This window comes from Dicentrarchus labrax, unplaced genomic scaffold (assembly GCF_905237075.1).
Source record: "Dicentrarchus labrax unplaced genomic scaffold, dlabrax2021, whole genome shotgun sequence".
Lineage (NCBI taxonomy): Eukaryota > Metazoa > Chordata > Actinopteri > Moronidae > Dicentrarchus > Dicentrarchus labrax.
Genome location: NW_026136711.1, coordinates 435,800 through 463,393, shown reverse-complemented (window position 1 = coordinate 463,393; position 27,594 = coordinate 435,800). Strand labels below are relative to the sequence as shown.

The 27,594-nt window shown below is 41.3% G+C and overlaps 1 protein-coding gene and 1 pseudogene across 2 annotated transcripts in view; one reads left to right on the top strand and one right to left on the bottom strand.

Moving 5' to 3' along the window:
• LOC127372007 (nuclear factor 7, ovary-like) overlaps positions 1-27,594 on the bottom strand; it is a 423,840-nt pseudogene that overhangs the window by 189,523 nt on the left and 206,723 nt on the right.
• The window catches only part of LOC127371986 (metabotropic glutamate receptor 7), a 231,587-nt gene that overhangs the window by 99,381 nt on the left and 104,612 nt on the right, over positions 1-27,594 (top strand). For both annotated transcript variants that reach the window (XM_051415292.1, XM_051415291.1), the window contains exons 3-4: positions 17,897-18,032; positions 19,378-19,532. In XM_051415292.1, coding sequence (XP_051271252.1) covers positions 17,897-18,032; positions 19,378-19,532 — 291 coding nt within the window. The remainder of the gene's footprint in view (positions 1-17,896; positions 18,033-19,377; positions 19,533-27,594) is intronic.

Sequence of the window (27,594 nt, the reverse complement as noted above, 5' to 3'; positions counted from 1 at the left end):
CGAACCATCCAAAAAGTGTTTTCATACTTTAAACGAACCAAACCATGGTTCAGTTTGATCTGGACCGAGACCACCTCTTTAGTTCGGACCAAATTTTGGTCTTTTGAACCAGACCGTTGTCCGTGGCACCTTTCTCACCTACAATTTTGGTTTGGACCAAACTGAAAAGTCCGAAGGTCTGGACAAAATGAGGTATGTGTGAAAACGCCCTAAGAAGTTTTACATGGTGACAGTCGTGACAGTGAAGCTCAGATGGTGAACGGATAAATATTAGCTTGTTCACATTGTCACTGTTAGCATGTTAGCATTAAAATCTAAATTCTTACTCAAGTAAAAATACAATTAATCCCATAAAACAATGATTCAAGTAAAAGTGAAAAGTACCTGGTTAATGAGTTACTTTCCATTTTAATATTTTTTAGTGTAACATTAATGTAGAAGTTGACATTACGTTAGCTTAACTGCTTTCTATAGCACATCAATTTAAAAACCCAAACACCACTAGCTCCAAGATAAGTTCATCATTATCATGAGATCAAAGATTAACTTTTCACATGAAAAATGAACGTAGCTAACGTTAGCTAGCTAACTACATTTCCACCCACAGTAAGTGCAACTTCAGTGTTTCATCATCTGTCTTTGTTAGATTGTCGCTTGAAGCTGCCTCTCGTCATTATCACATCGTGGTCTAACGCAGACGTCAGAGAGCAGACGTAACAAAAGGTATAAATAGCAAACGTAGTTAAGTAAAAAGTTGATTACTGGCTTAAAATTATACTTGAATAAAAAGTAAAAGTACAGTTTAAAAAAACGAACATCCTTTATAAAAATCTACTTTTTTACTCTTGTGCGTTTCTTGTAATCTATTACTACCCTCTGGTTTCTACCACCTTTGAAAGACTTCTTATGTTACCTGCTACAATCAAAAGTGCCCTGTTATAGTCAGTATTATAACCCGCTATAGAGAAGACTCAACCTCTCTCGCTGTCTCCGTTTTCTTTGGAAAGGGAAGAACAGAAGATGAACATTTTGTTGGGGGTGAATGTGTTTGGTTGTCTGTCTTGGAAGATATTTATTTAAGTATTGAAGACTGATTATGACTTAAAGCAGATTTTGCACAATCCAGATTTCGGATATAACAAATCCTAAAATCCTTCTTTAACTCTCCTGCATCTGTTTATGTGAAGAGCTCCTGCAACAAGATTCACTTAAATCAACGAGCTATAATTTATGTTTTATCCTCCATTCTTGTGTTTGTTGAATGTGTTTACAGCAGAGACTGGTCAGAGTCCTGTTTTAGAGGTTAATTGTTCATTCAGTGTGTTTATGTGTGCATTAATATTCTGGCTATGATCAGGGGTTTTGGAGCATGCGGTCAAATACTGACGCTTGGCCAGATGTTGTATGCTTCAAAATACACTGGAGGCTGCTGTTGGTGTCCCTTGTGAGGCCCAATGTAAACCTCTGCTTTAAAATTACGTACGTAAGTTAACTTAAAGTTTTGTCTGTCACATCAGGTCGGTAACGTCAACCACACAAGCTTTACTTTGAGTCTAACTGGACGTTGCATATTTACAGGGTTGGAAGGTTACAGATGGAGTCAGATACTGAATCTGGATTCATTTTTGGAGAGCTGTTATGTTGGCCATCTTTTTATACGTACACATAATCAACAATGAGTTTGGAATAGAGCAGACAACTATAACCTATATCAGAGTCACCCATTATGTACTGAAACAAATGCATATGTGACACAAAAAGCTATTTCTTATTTTTGGATGTAACCAGTTACTCCCCCAGTACATTTATTGTTGCTAACGTGACCACTGTTATTAGAGGAGATCTGACCAAACTGCTGTATTTCATGAGTTGGGAGCAACTGTGACTCTATTATCGGTCCGAGGAGCTCTGAAACCTCCAGTTTGGGCTTTATGGTCGTCTCCATGTTGGTTTTTTGCAGCCAGCAGCCCTAATGCATAACCTGCTTTATGGTCTATTTTACTCTAAATGGGACCATCATTTACTAAATGAACTACTAGAGACTGAGCTCATAAATCAACTGAGAAGTCGGCTCATTCTCCATAAGACTGAATGGTATCAGTGTGTTATTGCAACCAGTGACCAGAATACAGGTTTAAGACACTTCCTGGAAGCTCCGTCTGTATATAAATTGTGGATGGTTGAGAACATGTTGGCGTATGCTGATTCTGAGAAACATAGATACTGGTTCTGGGTCTGTGTGATGAATAACAAGGTTTCTCATGAACGTACTTTATCCAGGATGTGATCAGAAACAGGATCAGGGACTTGTGTAAACACGCTCGCTGTCACGCTTCCTTTTAGCGCTCAGTGTTTTGACATTTTGTAAATTGTCACCCAGCGCTGTGAAGTGCAGTATGCAAATACGTTTGACCCGGAGTTGACCAGCGCTATCGCCGGCGTGTCGCTAACGAGCACTCTCAGGCCGCGCCGCGTCCTCTCGCTGTGAATACTGAAGCAGCTCTTTGATATTCTGCTGATGGCCTGAGTGTAAAACGGCTCTGATGATGAAAGCCTCTCTCTCTGATTCATCCACTCTCAAAGCAAACCATTTATAACTTATTTGATCAAACACTGTGAAATATGCATGATGTTTCTACATATTTCTACATTTTTAAACAGTCTGGTTTCAGGGATTAATGTTCGGGACCAAAATCTGTCCTAATCCAATCAACTTCCTCAAATACGATTTAAACAAATTAAATCTGCATGTTTCAGCTGTTTAGTTGAATAATAATCTAATTAAAATAATTTTTCCGAGTACACATTCAATCTGTGTTAATCCTGATCTGAGTCATTCTGTCAGAGCTTTAAAGTTCCTGGAAACTCAGTTTTAAATTAAATAGTTTCATAAAAAGTTTAATATTTATAAATGCAGATAATACAGCTCTCTGATTGGTGCATGGAAGTATGTGACATCACCTTTTTCTGACAGAGCCCCGCCCACTTCAAACAGAAATACTGTAAAATAACCACATTTGTTTTAACTTTGGTAGAAATGTGAGGAACATATTGAGGAAACAGGTTTTAGGGTCTTTAAAGTCATAATCAGCGACACCTGTGGTTACCATGGTAACAGCACAGCAGCTCGTTAGCTAACTGACACTATTTAAATAAAGAATAAGTTAATGTTTTGCAATCTAATCTCAGTGACAAATACATTGACAATAAAAGTCGTGTTTGTCCAGCTGAAGTCGTTGTGTGAAGCAGCAGCAGAAATTGTTTGTTAGCATTAGCAGTAAGTTAATCCGGCTTGTTGTAGCAGAGTGAACAGGAAACAGATCAATCAGATCAATTTACAGTCAGTAACACTGGATTATATCGTTTCTAGAGAATGAATCATGTTATTGAAAACTAAATATGGCCAAATTCAACCTGCAGATCACAGAAACTGTCTGAAGGTAAAATGTGTGAAGAAACATTATAATGAAGTTCTGCACATAAATCTCCAGAAAAAATGTTTGTTGTTACAGACCAAAACAAAATTAATTTGTGATGTGATCATTCTCACTAGTCGTGTATCCTATTGTGTTATAATGTGTTTTACCAGATCTAAGTTATCTAATGTTAAGGCAATCTGAATCGAGGTTGGGAATGGCGGACTCCCCCACTAACATTTAAAGGACCAGTGTGTAGGATTCAGTTCAATTCAATTCAATTTTATTTGTATAGCGCCAATTCATAACAGAAGTTATCTCAGGACACTTTTCAAATAGAGCAGGTCTAGACCGAACTCTTTGCATCTAGCAGTGAAGTTGCAACCATTTGAATACAGCTCAGCCCTTCAAGTGTGTAGGGGAGACTATGGTGGCTGCACAACTCTTGAAAAAGGTTCAACATGGCGGACTCTGCCAGAAGAGGACCCGCTCCCTCTGTAGATAAAAATGTCACACAATGATTATAAATTGTCAGATGAATAAACACTAATGAAAACAACCCTATGGATATTATATTTCTGACAATAAATCCTCCTCAATGTTTCACACTGGAGCTTTAAAACAACTCTTCAGAGTCAGTTCGATCAGTTCACTGCACAGAAGGATTGTAGCTTCAATGCTTCCCTCCAGTTTAGGCTGGAAATACCATCTTAAGTAAAATAAGTTTTATTTTTAAAGTAAATAAAATGAGAAAATAAAAGTGGTTTTATGACATTAAACTGTCCAAAGCTTGTGCAGCTCTTTCTTTTACATAAGACTCTTTCATAGTTCATCACTTCCTCTTACTCTCGTCAAAGTAAGAGCTCTATTGTTCTGTCAGACACCCCTCATGTATTTTGAAACAGTTTTTTTTATGTTTTCCAGCAGAAAACCTAAGCAGATAGATTGAGTGGAACATCAGAGGGAAAGAGCTTTCTGTCTCATTCACTGCCTCTGCTTTGGATTTGGTTGAAGGTTCTGACTTTTGGCTCCAACGGGAGGATCAACAGGTCGGACTCGAGGTCGGAGGATGAATCCTTTGAGAGGAGCTCCTTCGGGACCAGTTTTCTTTCAGAGGTAGAAAGTCCACGCTGGCATTTAAAGTTCCCTCCTCAACCGGCAGTACTGAGACTTAAATGGCGTCGCCCCGTCGTACTTGTGGGTTTGAACTTTCAGCTTCAAAAGTGTCTTTCTTCAGAAAATGTTCAACAACAGCAACAGACTGAAACGGAAGTTTGTATTCAGCGACAGAGGCATCGTGTTTTCAGTTCGTACGTCTCGAAACTTTAAGTCAGACATCGACAACTTTAGGTAATTAGCTAGTTGGATACGTTTGGTTGACAGTCCGTCAGTGTCCGTCCCTCTCCTCTCTGAGTTACTGGATCATGATCACCAATAACAGATTATTATTAGCTTAATATTCCTGTGAAACATCATAAATGTAATTGTGAAGATTCCCTGGTGAGGTTTGCTCTTTCAGCTCTGATGTCTGGAGGTTATTAATGCTTATTAATTATTATTATTATTATGTAGAGATTTTTGATTATGGTCCAATGCTTATACACTGATAAGAAAACATTTATTCAACAGTTTTATTGTGAAAACTTCCATAATTATGCAAGATATCTGTCAATTAACAAACAAATCCATGTAAAATTTCACAACAAATACTTTATTTATTGTTAATGTCACTAATTTTACATAATTTTATTAATGTATTAACAGTATAAAACTTGAATTTAACTTTAATTCATAGTGAAATAAATTTCCCACTAGCATTAACTCTAGTTTTTTAGTGAATAGCAGGTAATTGGTCGACTGTAAAATAAAGTGTTGCTGAAATCTCAGCAGAAACTTTGTAAAAAGATTTTTTCAAACGTCTCTTTTAAGTCAAGAAGAAATATAAAATTGAGAGAAGAGGCTTCAGGAGTAATGATACAGTAAATTAAACAATAAAAACATGTCAGTAACAAAAAGCTCATTAAAATGTTTATTTATTAATCATTAAGTAAAGCTCTGCTGCACTGAGTTGTGATATCTGGTTGCTTGAACTTGAGCAGCTTGTGACCTCCGCCCACCGAGCTTTATTCTGTTAAAGGGTTAAATGTCGGCCGTTTTGGCTCCGTGTCGCACTGTACAGACGTATGAGGTTGTGATGAGCTGCTCTGGATCCCGGCGCTGTGCTCGCTTCCAGCAGTCGTTGTGAGCATTCAGCCCTGACAGCGCCCTGGCATCGCCGCACACTTCGACCTTGCAAGTTTTGACACTTGCCGCCATAACTCCAGGAGTCGCTGGTTGGAGCAGAATGAGGCCATAACTCAGTCCACAACCACACACACACACACACACACACACAGATGTGGACATTCTTTAGGCAAAGAATGATCACCTGGATCAATATTTAGTCATGGGTAATACAGATAAATCCTCCGGTTGGCTCTAAGCGGAAGTGTCGTTAGCGTGCGAGCTGCAGAGGAGGCAGTAAGTCGTCGGTCTTTATGAGCGCTGTCTGGCTGGGATCCTTCTACATCGCAGAGTACAGTAGAAAAAGAAGTCAGCGGTGGTTTACTGACAGACGAGTACTTTAAGGAGGGTTTCTGTGGCGGCAGATTGACGACACTTTACAGGATCAGTGCGTTTACATCAGTGAGCTGGTTGCTGTAGTCGGGGTAGAGGATTACTGGAGCTCAATATTAGCTGAAATACCTTATTAAGACAAAGTTAGATAGATTTTCTAAAAACCAGATAACCTTTCTAACATACTCGACGAGATTATTTTTCTTTTAGACAGAAATAAAGACTAATTTCAAGAGTTTTTTACTTTCTTCAACCTCCAAGTGTTATGGTATTTTTTTACATAATCACAGATATCTGGTTTCTAAACCGTTATCAATAACTGATTATCAGTCACTCTGCAGTTTTAATTATCAGCAATAGACATCAGAAAATAAAGCAATTTAATAGACAATATTACTACAGAGTGAGTCAGTTATTGTATTGAACGTATTCAGGAAGAATCTTATGGAGCATTTTAAACCTTAAACAATATTTATTAATTTTCTGATGATGATTTTTGGAGTTTTCACGCAAAAGTTAATTTAAGTGGGAAAAAACAGTTTTTGGTTAATGTTTTGTTTTATGGTTTTAATATATGTTTGGATCTGTAGGTTTAACAGTAATATAAACCTTCCTGCAGCATCTTCTCTGAACCTGGTTCCCAACCAGCTAACAGAACAATGACACAACGTCAGGGAGGAGAAAATAGTGAATATTAAGGCTCTATGATTGTTAACGAGTAATAAAAATACATAATACAGACATCTCTGATGCAGTATTCACAGGAAGTTATTGTTATTATTTAATATAATAAGAAATATCCATAAAATACAGTCCGTGTACTCACTGATAGAAAAGGGGCCTTTCAGGAAAAGGTTGGTCCTAACCAGCGCAGCACTGAGGCATGATGGGAGCTCATCAAGGAACATAAGCGGATAAATAAAAAGACAGTTTGGATTGGTGTGCACTGTTCTGATTGGACACGTTGGTAAAAGCAATCTGTTGTTTCTCTCTGATTGAAGCTTTGGCTGCTGAAAGCAGAGCCTCATCTCTCGCTCACTCAGACGTTTATGCAAATGAGTATCTGTAGTATAAGTAAGCCCTGAAAAAACTGCATAAAGTAAAGTAAATAGCCTCCTTCAGCGCCGACTGCAGTCAGTCCCAGCTGGTCTCACAAGACTAATCAACCACAGATACCACAGTTTGCTTTTCTAACAGCGCATCTCTCTGATGAAATCTCACATTCAAAACCTTCCTGTTCACTCGTCTCGCTGCATCCAGTCAACATGTGGAACGGTTCCAGCTGTTCGTCTGCAGTCCGACGGCTCCACGATCAATTCACAGAATAAAACAAACCACTGGGCTCCTTCAGATAACATACAACCAATCAGATCGGTCTATTGATCCCCAGAGGAGGGAGTCAGGTGCTGCAGCAGCACAAAGACAGAGATGAGTACAGATACACTGAATATCTGTACAGTCAGAACAGAGATACAGAGTCTATAGGAGGGCAACAGTTAGCAGTGAGTGCTATCAATGCTAAAGACAATAAACCCATCATGTGTTACATCCTGGGCACAGAAACGTAACGTTAACCAGCTAACACATCCACTCACATAGTATTTCACTAGCGATAATGTTGGCAAGCAAGCTAACGTTATCGCTAGTGAAATACTATCAGATCAGCCTCAGGAGTCGGGATTAAGCTAGCTGACAGTATGTTAGCTAGCAATGCATCCATATTAGCAAGCAAGCTAACATTATCCAGCTAACAGCACAATCAGACAATATGTTCCACTAGCTTAGCATTAATGTTAGCTTTGACTTTGGACTCTGTGTTGTGGACTCTGTGTTGTTGGACTCTGTGTTGTTGGACTCTGTGTTGTGGACTCTGTGTTGGACTCTGTGTTGTGGACTCTGTGTTGTGGACTCTGTGTTGTGGACTCTGTGTTGTGGACTCTGTGTTGGACTCTGTGTTGTGGACTCTGTGTTGGACTCTGTGTTGTGGACTCTGTGTTGTGGACTCTGTGTTGGACTCTGTGTTGTGGACTCTGTGTTGGACTCTGTGTTGTGGTGGGTGTTGGTCGTTTGTAGACGTTAGCAGACTCCATTTATAAGCTAATGTTAGCTAGTGCTGCCCACTGTTGGCACTGTAGGGAAGCGGAGAGAGAAATAAAAAACAGAAAAATAAATCTCACATATTGAACCTTTAATTTAACCAGCATCAAACCTTTTTTATGGTCACACAGAGACAAATATAGAACCCTGTAACCCTTTTTAAATATAATCCATCATGAAACATGTCCATATTGTCTGGAGACGTGGAGGTAATTTAGCCCTGATGCAGAGAGATGTAAATGTACAGTATAAATATGAGATCTGGGGGGTTTACTGTGGTATTGACCACTGCATACCCTGATGTTTTATTCATTGGCTGAATAAAATGCGGGCCCCACACCAAATCCCCTCTCCTCGTGCACACATTTGATCGAGCACACTTCAGCTTTTCAATTGAATTTGAGATGAGGAGTCACGGCTCGTATTTGGAAGGCTCGTATGGAGTTTTTAAACACATGGAACGAATATCCTCTCTGCTTTGTCCTTGGCCTTCATGGAGCCAAATGAATGATTGGGAGGCACATGTGCATATATCAGTGAAATCAATGGAAACTGAATGACTGAATGTAAACGTGTAATATAATCTGAAAGACAGCAGACGCAGGTTTGAGTCATAAAGCTGAGAAATTAATGTCCATCTGACCATTTAACAGACTTAATGAGTCGACCTGTTGTAGGAGGAGTACTCAGATCCTTCACAGCAGCTATAACTCATGTTTTTATAATCATGTATGACATATGTTGTGTGTCCCCTTCTTTTCTATTCATTTACAGAGCTTTATATTGAGTTCAGCTCATTGTTTATCTGTTCTGGTTCATTCTCTCTCTGTTGCCTCCATTACAGCAGGTTTGTTATTTATTGGAACTGTGACAATATACGCACTGGAATCTGATCAATATCTCAGTAACAGTAACCTCCATTCACATAATGAACATTTCTTTGGTTACCATAAAAAACAGTCTTTGAGAAAATTTGGTGGTGATATATTCAGAAGTAGAATTATTGTTAATTGACATATTTCGCACCCTTACATGGTACATTATGCTTTTAACAATAAACAGTATTGATAACAGTGATCATGACCCTGGTATTACTTGAAGCCAAATTTTGTGGGATAATTAAAATTAAAGCAACACTGTTCAAACTTCTATTTTAATGTCTCTGTTGACATTTGGAGCCGAATCATTAATTCAGTTTGGTCAGAATGATTCACCTTTAATTTACATATCGGTGCCACAAACAGTTTTTATTTCTACTTTATTATCGCTGTACAAACACAACTTTATTAACACTGTACAAACACACAACTTTATTATCACTGTACAGACACACAACTTTATTATCACTGTACAAACACACAACTTTATTAACACTGTACAAACACACAACTTTATTAACACTGTACAAACACACAACTTTATTAACACTGTACAAACACACAACTTTATTATCACTGTACAAACACACAACTTTATTAACACTGTACAAACACAACTTTACTGTACAAACACACAACTTTATTAACACTGTACAAACAGACAACTTTATTATCACTGTACAAACACACAACTTTATTAACACTGTACAAACACACAACTTTATTAACACTGTACAAACACAACTTTATTATCACTGTACAAACACAACTTTATTAACACTGTACAAACCCTTTACATGGTTTTGGAACATTTTGTGGTGTAATGTATGAAGTCCGTGTAAATTCCCATGTGAAACCTACATGTGATCACATGTATGAAAGACAGTCAAATTCATGTGTTTTGTCTGTAACAGAAAACAACTTTATCAGTGATTTGGGTGAATACTGGATCTGCTAATGTAGCTGCTGTTAGCTAACTGCTAATATAGCTGCTGTTAGCATGCAACCCAACGGGGCTCAGCAGCCTCCCAGTGAACACAACCTCTGAGACAGACCGAGAACAGTTTGACGACAGCTGTACCGAGGGGATTTATGGAGTTTCCAGATGGACTTGTTACTAAAAGAAGCTAACTGTTGCTATTCCTGCTGTTAGCTGTCATTAGCTAGTGTTGACTCAGTCCCGGTCTGGACCTGTTGTTCCCAGTCCAACAGAGTCAGCTAAGGGATCCACTACAGCTGATGGACTGGGGAGGACTAACTCAACCTCTGGTGTTCACTGTTTCTATTGAAGACCAGCAGACAGAAACATCAGTTAGTGCAGCTTTCAGTACAACAACATCAAAGTACTCCATTACAAGTAAATAAGTATCTGCTGCATCAATAAATCCACTTAAAAAACACAAATTATTTAGTCAGGATTGTTTCATTGCACTACTTTTTATACAAGCAGGAGATTTGTTGTCGTCGCCTCTGATGTTAAAATGTCTGCAGCTTCCCGCCCTGTGTGGGAGCGAGCACATATATCAGCCGCTAATGATGAGAAGTATCCGGTGTCGCTAACATTTATTTTCCCCGAACACTCCGAATGCTCCTAAAGCTTCGTGATAAGGTAATACATCAGCAGCCGCTGAAGAACCTAATTACGGAGGGTTGTCTATCAACTTAATGTTTGTCTCTCACTTCACTGCGAGTTGTAAATTTCTGTCCCTCTCCTGCGTTAACAGATCAGCTCAGCAGAGGAATGAGGTTCGATATCTCAGCAGGTGATAAAACGTGACTGACGGATATCATAGTAAATATAGGAAACAAACATATGTAGTTGTTGACAAAGGAGGATGATGAATTGATGATAAACTGTCATTTTATTTTAAAGTCACAATGATGATTCCCCATTAACTAATGCAGCCGTTACAGCAGTGAGGCTCCAATCATGGAAACACCCGGAGATTGATTAAAATTTTCAAAGTTATAGCACCTCACTGTTAGCACCATGGTTTATCTTAACGGCGACCAGCCCCTCCTACTGGAGGCGATGATGTTTCTCAAAATCGAGAAGCTGAGATCGGAGTGGATCATTTAAAAGATACGCAAGCATCGGGAGTGCAGCATGTTACGTCTGACGGAGACATGGCTGAATGACATTACACCAGATTGGAAGAAACACAGAGGTAAGAAGTCGGGAGGAGGGTTTTCTGTCTTAACTCTAAATGGTGTAATCCATGACATGGATGAAGGCAGAAATCTGCCAGCTGATATTGAACTGCTGGCCATCGGGTTAAGGCCATACTATCTGCCCCGGGAGTTCTCGGCTGCAATTGTTGTCATTGTTTACATTCCTCCATCGGCAGTAGCGGCGCACGCCTGTGACGTCAATAAATGAAGATTTTAATCATGCCAAATTTCAAGGACCCTGAACAACTTACAGAGTACGTGACCTGTAACACCAGAGATAAGACTGTGGACCTGCTCTATGCCAATCCAAAGGAGGCATACAGCGCCACCACCCTCAACAACAAGCCAGGCATTAAAGCCCTGTTGATCAGAAAAAAGATGGCTTTCATGGCAGGAGATGAAGATGCTAGGAAAGACATCCAGAGGGAGCTAAGGAGGACTAAAGACTGTTACAAGAACAGGATGGAGGGGAAGCTGCAGCAGAACAAGAGAGGTGTAGGGGGGATGATGAGCATTACTGGCATGAAAAGGTTAGTAGGTTCAGTGGAGGGGAGGAGTACAGAGACCTGATCCAGAACTTCATTGGATGTTGCGACAGTAACCACCTACAGCTCAACACGGGGAAAACCAGGAGCTGGTGGTGGACCTCCGGTGCAGCAAGAGGAACCCCTCCCCGGTTGCGATTAGGGGGGAGAAGGTAGAGATGATGGACACCTACAAGTTCCTGGGGGTGACACTCAACAATAAACTGGACGCACACTGAGGCCCTCTACAGGAAAGCACAGAGCAGGCTGTTCATTCTGAGGAGGCTCAGGTCATTCAACGTGTGCACTCGGCTACTACAGATGTTCTACCAGTCTGTAGTGGCCAGTGTCTTCTTCTTTGCGGTGGTCTGTTGGGGGGGAGGCATCGGGACATTGTGGCATGCAAAGTCCCAAAGTGAGTAAGCTGACGTCACTTATAATGAAGACCTTTGAACGGCTGCTGCTCCATGTCCTCAGACCCCAGGTCCACCACGCACAAGATCCACTGCAGTTTGGATACCAGGAGAAGGTGGGCGTGGAGGATGCCATCCTCTATCTGCTCCATAGGGCCCACTCTCATCTGGACAAGGAGAGTGGCGCTGTGAGAATTGCGTTTTTTGATTCCTCCAGCGCCTTCAACACCATCCAGCCGCTACTGCTGAGAGACAAACTGACAGAGATGAGGGTGAACCCACTACTGGTGACGTGGATTATGGACTACCTCACGAGAGACCACAGTATGTCAGACTGAAGGGCTGCACATCAGACACTGTGGTCAGCAGCACCAGAGCACCACAGGGGACCATGCTCTCTCCCGTCCTTTTCACCATGTACACATCCGACTTCCAGTATAACTCCGGGCTCTGCCACATGCAGGAAAAACTCGGACGACACTGCGATAGTTGGCTGTACCAAGGATGGACGGGAGGGGGAGTACAGGAGCCTGGTCGAGGACTTCGTGAGGTGGTGCAGGTCCAACCACCTGCAGCTGAACACCTCCAAGACCAAGGAGATGGTGGTGGACTTCAGAAGGAAGAAACCACATCTCCAACCCGTGTCCATCGAGGGGGTCGATGTGGAGGTGGTCAGGACCTATATATATCTGGGGCTGCAGCTGGACGACAAGCTGGACTGGACAGCAAATATGGACGCTTTACACAGGAAAGGGCAGAGCCATCTGTACTTCCTGAGAAGGCTGGGGTCCTTCAACATCTGCAAAAAACTACTGCAGATGTTTTACCAGTCTGTGGTGGCCAGCATCCTCTTTTATGCTGTGGTTTGCTGGGGAGGAAGCAGCAAGAAGAGAGACGCCGGTCGACTGGACAGACTGGTGAGGAGAGCTGGCTCAGTGGTGGGCACAGAGCTGGACTCTCTGGTGACAGTGGCAGAGAGAAGGACCCTGGACAAACTGCTGTCCGTACTGGACAACACCCACCACCCTCTGCACAACACCTTCACCAGGCAGAGGAGTGTGTTCAGTGGCAGACTGCTGTCCCAATCGTCCCCCTGGCCATCAGACTGTACAAGAGGTCTCAGTAAAGGCAGGGAGGCCTTTAAAATGTTTTAAAGAGTTCGGTCTAGACCTGCTCTATTTGAAAAGTGTCCTGAGATAACTTCTGTTATGAATTGGCGCTATACAAATAAAATTGAATTGAATTGAATTGAATAGATAATAGACAATTTCTACCTGTATTTGCACATCCATTTGCACTGCTTACTGTTTGCACTGTTTACTGTAGCTACTGTTAATTTTACATACATATATATATATATTTCACCTTCTATTTTATTTTTAATTCTATTCTTAAGGTTAGGGATTTTAACTTTAATGTATGTTTAATGTATGTTTTGTATTTTGTATGCTACTAGACACTTGAATTTCCCTCGGGATAAATAAAGTATCTGTTTATCTAAGCTGGTGAACAAGGCCAGCTCGGTGGTGGGGATGGAGCTGGACAGTGTGGAGGCTGTGACTGAGAAGAGGATGAGAGGGAAGCTCAAAGTCATCATGGACAACCATCATCCTCTCTACACTGAGCTGAGGCAGCTCAGGAGCTTTCAGCCACAGACTGATCCAGAACCGAGCCTCAAAGCACCCAGTACCTCTACAACCACAGCTCCCAGTACCTCCACAACCACAGCTCCCAGTACCTCCAACCTCTAGAACCACAGCTCCCAGTACCTCCAACCTTCACTGATTAAAACTGTTGAACACAAACACCTTTATTGCATAGTGTTTTTTTAAATTTATTTTAATTAGTATGTATGTATGTATGTATGTATGTATGTACGTACGTACGTACACACACACACACACACTCTACCAGTCAAGAGTGTGGACACACCTTCTCATTTAATGGTTTCTCTTTATTTTCATGACTATTTACATTGTAGATTCTCACTGAAGGCATCAAAACTATGACTGAACACATATGGAATTATGTAGTAAACAAAAAAGTGTGAAATAACTCAAAACATGTTTTATATTTTAGATTCTTTATAATGGCCACCCTTTGCTTTGATTACTGCTTTGCAGTCTTGAAGGAGTTCCCAGAGATGCTGAGCACTTGTTGGCCCTTTTGCTTTCACTCTGCGGTCCATCTCATCCCAAACCATCTCGATTGGGTTTAGGTTAGGTGACTGTGGAGGTCAGATCATCTGGCGCAGCACTCCATCACTCTCCTTCTTGGTCAAATAGCCCTTGCACAGCCTGGAGGTGTGTTTGGGGTCATTGTCCTGTTGAAAAATAAATGATGGTCCAACTAAATGCGAAGCGGATGGGATGGCATGATGCTGCAGGATGCTGTGGTAGCCATGCTGGTTCAGTGTGCCTTCAATTTTGAATAAATCCCCAACAGTGTCACCAGCAAAGCACCCCCACACCATCACACCTCCTCCTCCATGCTTCACGGTGGGAACCATGCATGTAGAGACCATCCGTTCACCTTTTCTGCGTCGCACAAAGACATGGCAGGTGGAACCAAAGATCTCAAATTTGGACTCATCAGACCAAAGCACAGATTTCCACTGGTCTAATGTCCATTCCTTGTGTTAGTTGTCCTTAGAGTTTTTTTACCAGCTATTTGACCATAAAGGCCTGATTCGCGCAGTCTCCTCTGAACAGTTGATGTAGAGATGTGTCTGCTACTAGAACTCTGTGTGGCATTCATCTGGGCTCTAATCTGAGGTGCTGTTAACTTGCGATTTCTGAGGCTGGTGACTCGGATGAACTTATCCTCAGCAGCAGAGGTAACTCTTGGTCTTCCTTTCCTGGGGCGGTCCTCATGTGAGCCAGTTTCATCATAGCACTTGATGGTTTTTGCGACTGCACTTGGGGACACAGTCAAAGTTTTTGCAATTTTCCGGACTGACTGACCTTCAGTTCTTAAGGTAAATGATGGACTGTCGTTTCTCTTTACTTAGCTGATTGGTTCTTGCCATAATATGAATTCTAACAGTTGTCAAATAGGGCTGTCAGCTGTGTACCAACCTGACTTCTGCACAACACAGAAGGCAAGAAATTCCACAAATGAACCCTGACAAGGCACACCTGTGAAGTGAAAACCATTTCAGGTGACTACATCATGAAGCTCATTGAGAGAAGGCCAAGGGTTTGCAGCACTGTCAACAAAGCAAAGGGTTGCTACTTTGAGGAATCTAAAATATGAAACACATTTAGAGTTATTTCACACTTTTTGGTTTACTACATAATTCCATATGTGTTCATTATGCCTTCAGTGAGAATCTACAATGTAAATAGTCATGAAAATAAAGAAAAACCATTAAATGAGAAGGTGTGTCCAAACTTTCGACTGGTAGTGTATATATAATTCTTTATCTTATTTGTACTCTTCTCTACTGTTTATACTACATTCCCCTTTGCTGCTGTGTCAATCTTAATTTTTTCCCACAGGGATCAATAAAGGAACATCTTATCTCTTCTTAACCAGCTTTGTCTTATCTATGTTTCCTGGAGTCTTTTTTGTTTATATTATTTAATGTATTTCAGCTCCTCGCTCAGATTACGTAATGTGTGTATTCTGTTTGTTGGTTCCCATAAAGTCGACCACTATTGTGAGCAACTACTGTTCGGAAAACTGTGGAAAACTGGAAAAGGATTTCTTAAAACTGTCTCTTTACATTTATATTTCTGTGTAGGACAATAAATGTGTAAGCTGTTGTTCAGTGTGTCCCAAGATAAGATTTCCGCTCTGCAGCAGGAACAGGAGGTGGTTGGTTGGTTGGTTGGTTGGTTGGTTGGCAGACACAAACAAACAGGTGAGGTGCAACTTCCATGAAAGCCTGAAGACTGAATGATCTGACCCCGAGTAGATGGAGCACTGAGGTAGATATACTGTGTGGTAGTTATACTGTGGGGTAGATGAGTTGATTGAAAGTAGGTGAGCAGACTGGGAGAGTTGATTAGTTGATTTCAGAAAGGTGTGTGGCGCAGAGCTGGAGGTCAGGAGGGAAAACACAAAGAAAAGGCAAGTACAAGAACAAGAACACTGTAAGTTCTGACCCCTCTCTATCAGAACCAGCATTAACTGTTTGAGCAGTTTGAGCTACAGTAGCTCATCCTTTGGATCGGACCACACGGGCCAGCCTTATAATCAGTGTTACTACTGTCAGTCTCTTTAATGCAGGTTCTGTTCTGAACACTGTTTATCTGCACCACAGGAATTTGTAATGATCCAAACATCAAAGAGTTTGTGGGTTGAAGTGGTTTATTTCCATTTAGGACCAGAGTGATTAACATTGATATCCTGAATAAAGAATATGTTAAGTGTCTCAGTCTGTGGATCTGCCCCAGCTGGCCTGAGGTGCCCTTTGGAAGTGGCACAATATCTCATCTAATTTGTGATTCTAGGAGGACTGAAAACCCTCAAACCCGCTGGCGTTGCTTGTCTCTCATCGGTGATGGCCGCCGCTCTTAAAGGCCAAACTCTTTGCAAAGTCCTCACACCACTCTCCGTAAGATCCCGCGTGAACCAAATGTCACTGCAGGGGGACGTGGGCCCGAATCCTGATCTGAGTGAACGAGCGAGCTAATCTTTGTGAAGCGGTCACGAGATTTAAACGACCGGCGTCGGTTAGACGACATTTTCAAATGGCAAAATGTTTGTGTCTGAAATATCAGCAGCTGTTAGAGTGATTGGCAGGAACGTTTGGATGTGAAACGCTGGAGGAATCACATTTAATCCCAATCTGAAAGTAGAAGTTCTGTAGATTATAATGTTTATTTTAATGTAACAGGATCAGTGTTTGAATTACACCGTGTCTCACTGCAGGCGTACAAAAATATACAATCAATACCTTTCAGTTCAATTGTGGGTTTTGGGGTTTAGTTGCTCTTTAAATATTCACATTATCAGTACTCATTATTATTATTATTATTATTATTATCACCACTGTAATTCCCATGTCGTATTATCTTCTATATGTTGTCATACATTGTATTTTAATTATATTGTTAGTTATTGTGCATATATATGCATATATTTTTTAACATTATTATTATTATTATTATTATTATTTCTTTGAGGAACTGTAACCAACAAATGTCTCCTCAGGGATCAATATAGTTCTGATTCTGAAACAGACCAGATCTATTTTCCAATGACAGCATCAGAAGAAGAACTTTTAGTCTATTAATTATTTCAGGAACCTAAATATACAAGAATGTAGTATAAATGTTGGAAACATTGGCATCAAAAGATAAATCATTCCACAGTGTTTCTACCTGTGATCCACAGAAACAGTTGTGTACTCTGATCACAGCGTTTCCTGCAGGTTTGTGACTGATGAGTTTCTGCTGTAATCAGAGTTCAAACATTGAGTGAATCATTCTCATCACAAACGTTATATTGTGAGATTGATTTGAGTCATGGCTCAGTGGAAGAATGTGACTGAATGAGCAAAGAAAAGTAAAATAAAGAATGCGTCTTTGTTATACAGCTGAGTGACGTTTATTGAGAGGAGCAATGTCTCCTCCAGGAGCTCTTTCAGCCTTTCTCCTCAACACTTTAAAGTGTTTAATGAAACGTCAGACAGCCTAGAGAGTGGAGCTCTATTTCTTCTGCTTGCCTCCGTTCTTTTAGGGTCTGCAGTAACTTTTACTTCTGGACTTTGTTTGAAGGAGCCGGGGTGTGATTCCTGTGTTAATGTGGGCCTTTGCTTTGTGTGTCTGCAGGTGGAATCTGTATCGCTCAGTCACTGAAGATCCCTCACGACCACAAACCCTCCGACTTCGATAAAATCATCCGTCTGCTGCTGGACACTCGCTACGCCAGGGCAGTCATCCTCTTTGCCTCCGATGAAGATATCAGGTGAATAATACCCTTGATCTCCTTTTACGGTCAGCTATAATGAAAGATATACAGGTTAATTGAATGGATGCTGGAACACAACTGTTTGCCTCTGTAATGGTATTTCTATATATGAGATTTAAAACATTAATATAGCAGCAATCTAAAGATACAGTTGCAGTGTCCTAAGCACAGAGCGAGCAGAGACACAGAAACTGCTGTTTTTATCAGCTATGTCTGTGAATTAAGGATTTATTTCCATCAAACCAGAGTTGGTGATTGTTGGATATAAAAGACGGTTTAAGTGAGTTTTATCTTGTTTAGGGATGGGAATGGAAATTGTCAGATTCATCAGAATGCTCAGAGCCCAACAATACCTTTTGATCAATACCTTCTATAAATACAAGCACATTAGGAAATACGCTGCTGGAAACTCACAACAAGAAGGACACATTGCAGAGAGGAAGAAGAGAGACAGCGCTCGTTATAATATCTATAAAATATAAAGTCAGAGTGGAAACACCAACAATAAACTGAAACTACAAGAGCTTAAATTACAGGATTTAAATGTGTTTGACACCAGTTTGTTTGTTTTCCAACTGGAGCTTCATGATGCAGTAAAAACATGATATTTCCATATGATTCACTGGTAATCAGAATTGTTTATAGCAAAGTAGGTTTTTACACCTACAAGGAATGTGACTTGGTGCATTGGTGCATAAAATATACAAATCACACAATGTGATGTAATGATCATCTCTCTGAAAAAAATCTAAATCATAATTTGTTGGTCTGTTTTCTTAAATCTGGAGAACAATATTACAGTGCTTCATTATAATGCTGTTTGTACATTTTCAAACAATATATTTGGATATTGGTCATATTGCAATTTTGATAATATTTCAATTAATTGTGCAGACCTGTTCCTGACTGAGGGTAAATATTCTGTTCAGGAATATTCAGGAATCAATTAATTGATAAAGAACTGGACCGATAAGCAGAATGAAGGCATTGGTATCAATAAAATCAATTCCCGTCCATAGTTTCTGTTTTTGGTGCTCTAGTGTGACATCTAGTGGCAAGTGTGTGTATAACCATTAATAACAGGACAGATGACTTTTACATTGTTTTTGTTTACCATGTTCAGTCATTTCATCTTCCAGATAAAACACAGGGACACAAACATGATGGGAATTGATTAAAATGTATTGGTGCCATCATCCATTCTGCTTATTGGTCCAATTATTTATCAGTTCTCTTATTGATTTCTGATTGAGTTTATGTATAACAATATTGATAATGGACAAACTTCCGTCGAACACTGGGTCAGAAATATATCTTCTTTTGTTTGGGTAAATTTTTTCAGGGGGATCCTGAATGCCAGTAAGCGAGCGGAGCAGGTTGGTCACTTCATGTGGATCGGTTCCGACAGCTGGGGGGCCAAGAACAGTCCCATCCACCAGCTGGAGGACGCTGCGATCGGAGCTGTCACCATACTGCCAAAGAGAGCCACCATCAACGGTACGTCCAGCGTTTGTTCATACGGTTTTATTTCACTTTCTTTCTTTGGTCGGCTGCTACAATACTTCTTACCATTGGTATCATCTCGGTCTCCTGTGATTAAAACTATAGACGATGATTATAAATCAGCACTACTGTATTAGTTCTTACTGGAGTCGAGTGATTGGACCAATAAATCTGCGATTGATTGATTCCATCACTGTTGGGTTTTTTTTGGGATCATTTTTATACTTTTATTTTGCTGATTTAATGTTCTTACTGTGAAGGTTCAAAGCTGCTCAGTGACACAGAGTATTTTCACATCTAACTGCAGTGAATTAAGAGTCTGACGACATTAAACACAGTAACAAGGTGATTCACTGAGGCTCCAACTAGGACTCTCACTGTGGACCAGACCAGGAAAGTTTGGCATAAGAGAGAAACTTGAATGTTGTACAGTTGTATTTCCTGTTTATTGCAGTAAACAGATGTTTTGGTTGAACTTTCTTGACATTTGTTGAGTTTATTTTCTTGATTAAAGCTGTTAGAGCTCATTACAGGTAGTGAACTTGGACTGACGGTGGCCAGTTAGAAAACTTGAACATATTGCACAACCTGGTTCCTGCAGGGGTTATATTTAACTTCCTTTCAATGAACAAGGATCTTTTATGTGTCCTCATACGTCGGTATTTGTCTTTGACAAACATGCATTTGTCTTTGGGATGAGAATTTCATTTTACTGATGTCTAAACAGACGGACAGCAGAGTGTCTGTATTTGGTCCTTACTGTTTGTTAGAAGCTTGAATTGACACTCACCAGTTCTGAGTACCAGCACTTCAGATTTTTGCCCACATGAGGACTCTTACTTCTTATTGAGTGCCACCACTCCTGGTGAGCATGGCCGTACCCTCCACTGAGGTCACAGAGGTCTGATTTCACTCTTTCTACTGAGGGTTGTACAATAAAAGTCAAGAATAATTACCTAAACATAACTAATTTAATGCCCCAAAACCCTCCAAGGAAGTTCAGTTCAGACCTCAGTACAGCGATAATGGTGAAATACTCCCATACCTGCGAACTTTTCAAAAAACCTTGGAGTGAGATTTTGTCGGGGGTGACCAAAATTATGCCACGCACACAGCCGCACAAGTTGGTGGTTCAGATATCAGAGAATTGGAATTCATTTGATGTTGTACCCATGTTGTACCCTGCATTCTGGTGGTTTGTGGGGAGGCCCAAAGCCGCTGATAGGGGCAGCTTACTGGAGATGGAAAATATTGGTTACATTCTGAGAAGCAGACATAGCTGAAGGTCCACCCCCAGGGAATTTTGGATTAAGTAGATGTGATTTCCTGCATTCTAGTGGATTTTTGGGTGGTCTGCTAAAGATGTACAATACCTGAACTTATTCTGATTCATGTTCGGCATCATGACTTGTAGGGCCTTCTAGACTTGAGCTGAACATTCAAACAGAAAACTATTGTTGTGCCTAAATGACTGCCTGTATCACAATAAAGCCTTATTCATAGACCAGTGTTTAAGATTTGAACAAGGAACGGCAGAGCCAATCGAGGAGCTTGTGGGCGGTCTAAACTAAGGGTAACAGGCTTCAGCTGAGGGGCCGTTTTCCCCTGGTCCTAGTGCTTGACGAGTCTCTGTTTACTATAGCGTAACATTGTTTTTGGACGATAAAAGCTGCAGGGGACCGAAAAGGCCCAAGATCGGATTTTTTTGCATGAGAAATTGGATGTGTGGCGCGAGTGCAAGTGAAAACAGGCAAAACCGTGTGACACTAGGCGAAAGCGTGAGAGTTGGCAGCTCTGTACTCCTAAGCTAGTGTGTAACTGTGTCTCTGTAAACACAGCTAACTTAATGCTAAGTAAATGAGAATTAGGGTACTGGACTCTTTAACAAATCATTTTCCAGAACTTTTTCTCTGACGTACAGGACAGCACAACACAGTGCTAGTCAGTGTTTATGGGACACTCCACGTTAGCTTAGTCACGATCTTCACTCACAGGATTGGAAATAACAGACTCAGTAGTCTCGAGGTTCAGTGGTAACTTTATTTGTTATAGAGCCGCAGTACACGGACAAAGAGAGAAATCCTCCCTGTGTCGCCCTTTAAACTAATGCTGGTTTCTGTTCATTATTATATATCGGTAAGGAAGAACACTGACCCTGATAGCCGAGGATCAGCGTGTCTGTTCCACGCTTTAACTTTACCCAGACATTTTTAATTTAGACTCGTCTAAAAGTAATTAAACAGTTAAATTGATCAGTTTAAAGTTTAAACAGTCAGTCTTCCCTCCTTTAGCTAGCTGCTATATCCTGTTGCACACCTTAGCCTCAGGCAATTTGTTCCATTATCACATTTAAATGTCAGTAAACACGTTGGGATGCTACAGAAATATACAACATATGATTGATTGTGAAGAAATGAAGATGTTGTTGATGCTATTAGACGAAGAGAGTGATCACTCTCATTAATTGATGGTTATTGATAACCTGATCTGAGGATTGGATTCACTCTGTGATGGGAACCACAGAACGTAGCTGACGGCCGTTACAGCTTTGAGGGGGCAGGTAAGGTAAAGCTATGTTAGCTAACTGTCAGTCAGCAGATACAAGGCTAACTTACTATATCTCTGTTTAACTCCAGCTGGAACATTTACAGTTTCTCTCAGTCTGTCCCCGATCAATCTCTAGATGAGCTGTGTGAGGTTCAATGGAAGGAAACCAGCTGCTAGAGTCCCAAAGAAGGAACCAAATGTTGGACTAGAACTTCTAAAGGGGGGCAAAGAGGACTCTTAAAACCAGTGGGGGCACTGGTGGAGGGACGGGGGGGCATTGATGCAGGGGCTGCTGCCTGCTGGGGTAGTAAAGACCTCATTAAACCAGCATTGTTCGTTAATATAAAATATAATTTAACAGACTAGTCGCACACTTCCCTGTTTGTGTGGAGGGAAACCTGTAACTGCTCCTTTAAGCTGTCAGAGACGATGAAGAGACGTTTACAGAGCTGACAGTTTCACTGTGGGATCATACAGACGAACAAAATGCAGATCAGAGGATGGAGGTTGGAATCAGACGGGTACTGACGGTGTTCCTCTAATGACGGCGTTCACTCTGTCGTATCAAACAAAGATGTTGACGAGGATATAAAACTGCGTTTGTTGTAACAGTTCTGTTAAAATGAAGGTTTGGACTTCAAATAAAATATGAAACCTTTGTTCTTTGTGGTTTTTTTCTTCATACTTGTTTTGACAGCGAGCAGCTTAATGAGAAGCAGCCAAATCTGATTTTGCTGTGTGGAATCTAAATCCTCCTGCACACATAGAAAAGCCTCAGTAATCCTGTTGCCACTGTTTCTGTTGTAACATAAATTTCTGCCCCTTTTCTTCTCCTCAAAAACATATTTCCAGCGTCGTGAGAGGAGCTCAGAGTCACCTTGGATCTGCCTTCAGGGGCCGGCGCTCATAAACGGCGTCCTCTTCCCTCCACGTGCTCTCTGACACCTTCTGTCCCCTCGTTTCTGACAAATGATTTATAGAAATGGATGTTTTCTGGGCATAAAGACGGCAGGAAAGAACACTGGGCCGTGACGGGCAGCGTGGGCAGCAGACCCATTCAATCAGAGCGGAGCTATAAGACGGGAACATGGAGGAAGAGTTTGGCTTTATGATGACCAGATTAACCCGCCGGGACCTTCATTAGATCCTAATTCCTCCCACGCCATCAGCAGTTAGTGCAGTCAGAATATTACCTGCCAACATAGGTTGTGTGTGTATTTATCAATATTATCATTATTATCAATATAAACCACGTCAACACAGAACTAATCAGTACAAAAACTGAAGTATGAGGATGAAAAATCGCTGTGTTAGGGGTGGTTATGTTTTGGCTAGCAGTTTCCCCCTGTTTCTAGTCTCTATGCTAAGCTAAGCTAACAAGCTGCTGGCTGTAGTGTTTACATTCTCACTCCCAATGACTGGTCCAAACTACTGCTGAGAGTCTATTTTAAGGATCTGGTGGGTTTATGGTTCAGTTGTATGCAGCAGCCACCCGTTGATCAATATTTGTTTATTTCATAAACTGAACAGAAATAAATTAAAGGTTTGGGCAACTGCAGTTTCAGATTCTCTTTACAAGATCTCAGACCTTCATCAGCTCGTCAATAATCAACAGTTGTTGGCACTAAATCAACCCTCTCAAAAGCTGACAGTTTTTCCCTCACCATCGACCACTCCTCTGTCTCCCCCTCCCCCCAGGTTAAGAGTCTGGGTGTCATCCTTGACAGCACATTATCTTTCCAATCCCATATCAATAACATCACCCGGTCTGCATATTTCCACCTTCGCAATATTAATCGGCTCCGCCCCTCCCTTTCTCCCCACTCCACTGCCATTCTTGTACACAGCCTTTTCACCTCCTGCATCGACTACTGCAACTCCCTTCTCTTCGGCCTACCTCACAAATACCTCCATAAACTTCAACTGGTTCAGAACTCTGCAGCTCGGATCATCACCAGAACCCCCTCCATCCACCACATCACCCCTGTTCTGTAGCAACTCCACTGGCTCCCGGTCAAACTCCGCATAGACTTCAAAATCCTCCTGTTCACGTTCAAGGCCATCCACAACCTTTCCCCTCCTTATCTGTCCGAACTCCTCCACCTCGCCACTCCTTCCCGTTCCCTCAGATCTGCCTCCTCTGTCCACTTCTCTGTCCCTCCCACCCGCCTCGTCACCATGGGGAGCAGGGCTTTCAGCCAATCTGCCCCCCGACTCTGGAACTCACTCCCACCGGACCTCAGGAACCTGGACTCTCTCACATACTTCAAATCAAGACTAAAAATTCACCTATTCAGAACTGCATGAGCCACTTAACTATCTACATTGTCTTTTCTTATCTGTTTCTTATTTCTTACTGTTTTTATTTTTTATGTGTTGTACGGTGTCCTCGAGTGCCCAGAGAGGCGCCTTTAAATAAAATGTATTATTATTATTATTATTAGTTGTGATCAGCAGCCGTCAGCTGGACTGGGCTTTATATGATATAATATGTCTGCAGGACGTTTATAATGTGTCTAATGACCATAAAGAGCATCAAAATCTGCTTTAACTGTCTCGCTAAAAGGACCTTCTTACAGACCGGGGGTCTGATCCCGGCCCCCCTCACTCTGAGATTACAGATAGTGGAAATGTATGAGGAAGGACAAACTCCTCATTTATCCAGTTTCTGTGTTTTATTCATGTTGTATGGGATTATAAATAAATCAGACAGACAGAGAGACAGACAGACAGAGAGAGACAGACAGACAGACAGACAGACAGAGAGAGACAGACAGGATAAAGGCTGTGGAAGAGGACTCCAGCTGAGATGGATCCAGTTTCTGGAGTCGAAGGTTTTTGATGCTGCAGAAGAACTTATGAACAATAACCATCAGTGTGTAATCCTCCTGTGGTATTTATTATTCAGAGCTGCTGCTACATCAAAGTCCTCATACAGACGCTCCTGGTCTCCACTGACTCATTGAGAGCTAACATTATGCTAAAAACCAGAGAGCCAACGTTACGCTTCGAGCCGGAGAGCTAACGATGCGGCTTCTAGCTGCAGCAAACCAACATGGCGACGACCATAATGCCAAACTCGAGGTTGAATGGCGCTACACCAACCGACGGGTTGCCATAGATTCAGCTGGTTTTAACACAAAAGTTCATGAAGAGTTTTTGAGAATGGATCCAATATCCCAGCGTTCAGTGAATGAAACCAGAATATTACAGGTTCCTCAGTGAGCTTTATAGCTGCTAAGCTAACGAGCTGCTGGCTAATCCACGTTTGTATTTACGTACAGAATGAACCTGTGACGGAGGTCTGACTGCTGGCGAGGAGACGCAGAGGAAATACAGAGAGGATTTTATGAGCAGAGATGTCAGCTCCCTCCTCTTCCTCCCTCCTCTTCCTCCCACTCCTCTCCATCCTCTTTGTTTGAACCGGAGCTGGTGGGTTCAGTGTACCCATGTGTACTCGGGAGATAGGAGGATTTTAATCTGGCTCTATGTTTAAAACATGATCGCTATCCACTGAGATGGATGTCCTCCTGCACACGTTTGCTCCAGTAAACGGGAAGTGACTGGGAGCTCGCAGTTAGCACGAATTAGCATGAAAGATGGCGTTCCACGGCTGTGGACTGGAGACATTACGAATGTATCCGACTCAGAACTGAAGGTTTATATTTGTCCGTTTACGTTCTATGTGGTGTAGGCTTTAGTGTCCGTACACAGTAATCTCATTAATCCCTCGCAGCAGATTCATTATGAACACAAATGATTCTGATACTGATGTTTGAAATGAATCCGTCCAGAACCGGGAGCTCATCCTCAAACAGTGAGGCTTCATAATTATAGATTATTTATCTCGCTCCGCTGCCTCTGCTGTTATTCATCAGCTGTTACTGGATGCAGCCTGAGTCACATTTATTAAAAACATGTTGTTTTACAGATTTATAAAGTAAATACATAGAAATGATAATAAGATTACAAAATAAAATATCCTGTGAGTTTACAGATCTAATCTGAAAAATCTCTAACTGTAAATAATCATTAAAAAAATTCACATAAAATTATTAAAATACATTTGCAAATCTATAATTTCTCTGCAGATATTTTCTGTTTAATAGATTAAACTGTTTAATTAAAGTTTTTAAATTTTTCTAACATTAGTGACAATTTTACATTGATTAGTTTAACAGACACATATTTTGTATAATTATGGAAACGTTCCCTACAGTGCCAACAGTGGGCAACCCTAGCTAACGTTGGCTTATAGATAGAGTCCGCTAACGTCTACAAACGACCAACACCCACCACAACACAGAGTCCACCAACACAGAGTCCACCACACAGAGTCCACCACACAGAGTCCACCACACAGAGTCCACCAACACAGAGTCCACAACACAGAGTCCACCAACACAGAGTCCACCAACACAGAGTCCACCAACACAGAGTCCACCACACAGAGTCCAACACAGAGTCCAACACAGAGTCCAAAGTCAAAGCTAACATTACTGCTAAGCTAGTGGAACATATTGCCTGATTGCGCTGTTAGCTGGATAATGTTAGCTTGGTTGCTAAAAGGGCTAAACTGCTGGCTTGCTAACATAGCAAAATACTGTCAGCTAGCTTCATCCAGGCTCACTGTAGCTGGGTTGCAGCTGGTTGGCTAACCTTAGCTTGCTTGTTCACATTATTGCTATAAAAAGTGTCATCCATGTTAGTTGGCTAACATTAGCTTCCCCAGTTAACGTAGTCCATGATACTAACTTCTGTATTCTGACAAACTGTGTTGATGTTAGCCAACAATAAATGATGTAGCGGTATAAAGCTAACGATAGTTTTCTACTAGCCAAGAGCGATGTGAGGGAGGGGCATCCAGCTAGCTAACTGTAGCTAAGCTAAGCTGAGGTTGTCCAGCTGGCTGTGTCTTGGCTGTGCGGTGTGGGTCTGGTGTTGGTTGCTTCGTGGTGTTGGCTGATGGGGTGATCTGTAAAAAACGAGCTAGTTAGTAGTATGGAGCTAACGGTCCAAATAAAATATAGGAACCACATTTATCTCTGTTTGCTGCAGTGTGACTGTGTCCTGGATCTGAGGGGAACGCTCTCTGGCAGCCTGTCACACTGGATTCTTGCGGCGTTGGTGTGAGACCGAACGCTAATCTGACAACCGGCAAAGAGACGGGAGGAGGAGACGTTTGGCCTCCGACACTGATCACACTAAACATCCTTTCTCCTACTTCACACCAGAGTTTTACTTCCTTTCTCTTTCTATCAGCACATCTTTATTTTCTTACATTAACCCAGTGGTTCTCAATTATTTTCTGTCATGGCCCCCCTAGAGGACAGAAATTTTTTCACGCACCCCCTGAATTTGAATGAATTAATTTTAACTATTGAGAAACTGATAATATTTATTTATTTATTTATTTATTTATCTGTACAAACCACTGTATGAGTTTCTAGCACCAGCATTCTGCATACAATCACCTGATTATCAAAATGGATTAATAAAATGAGCTGAG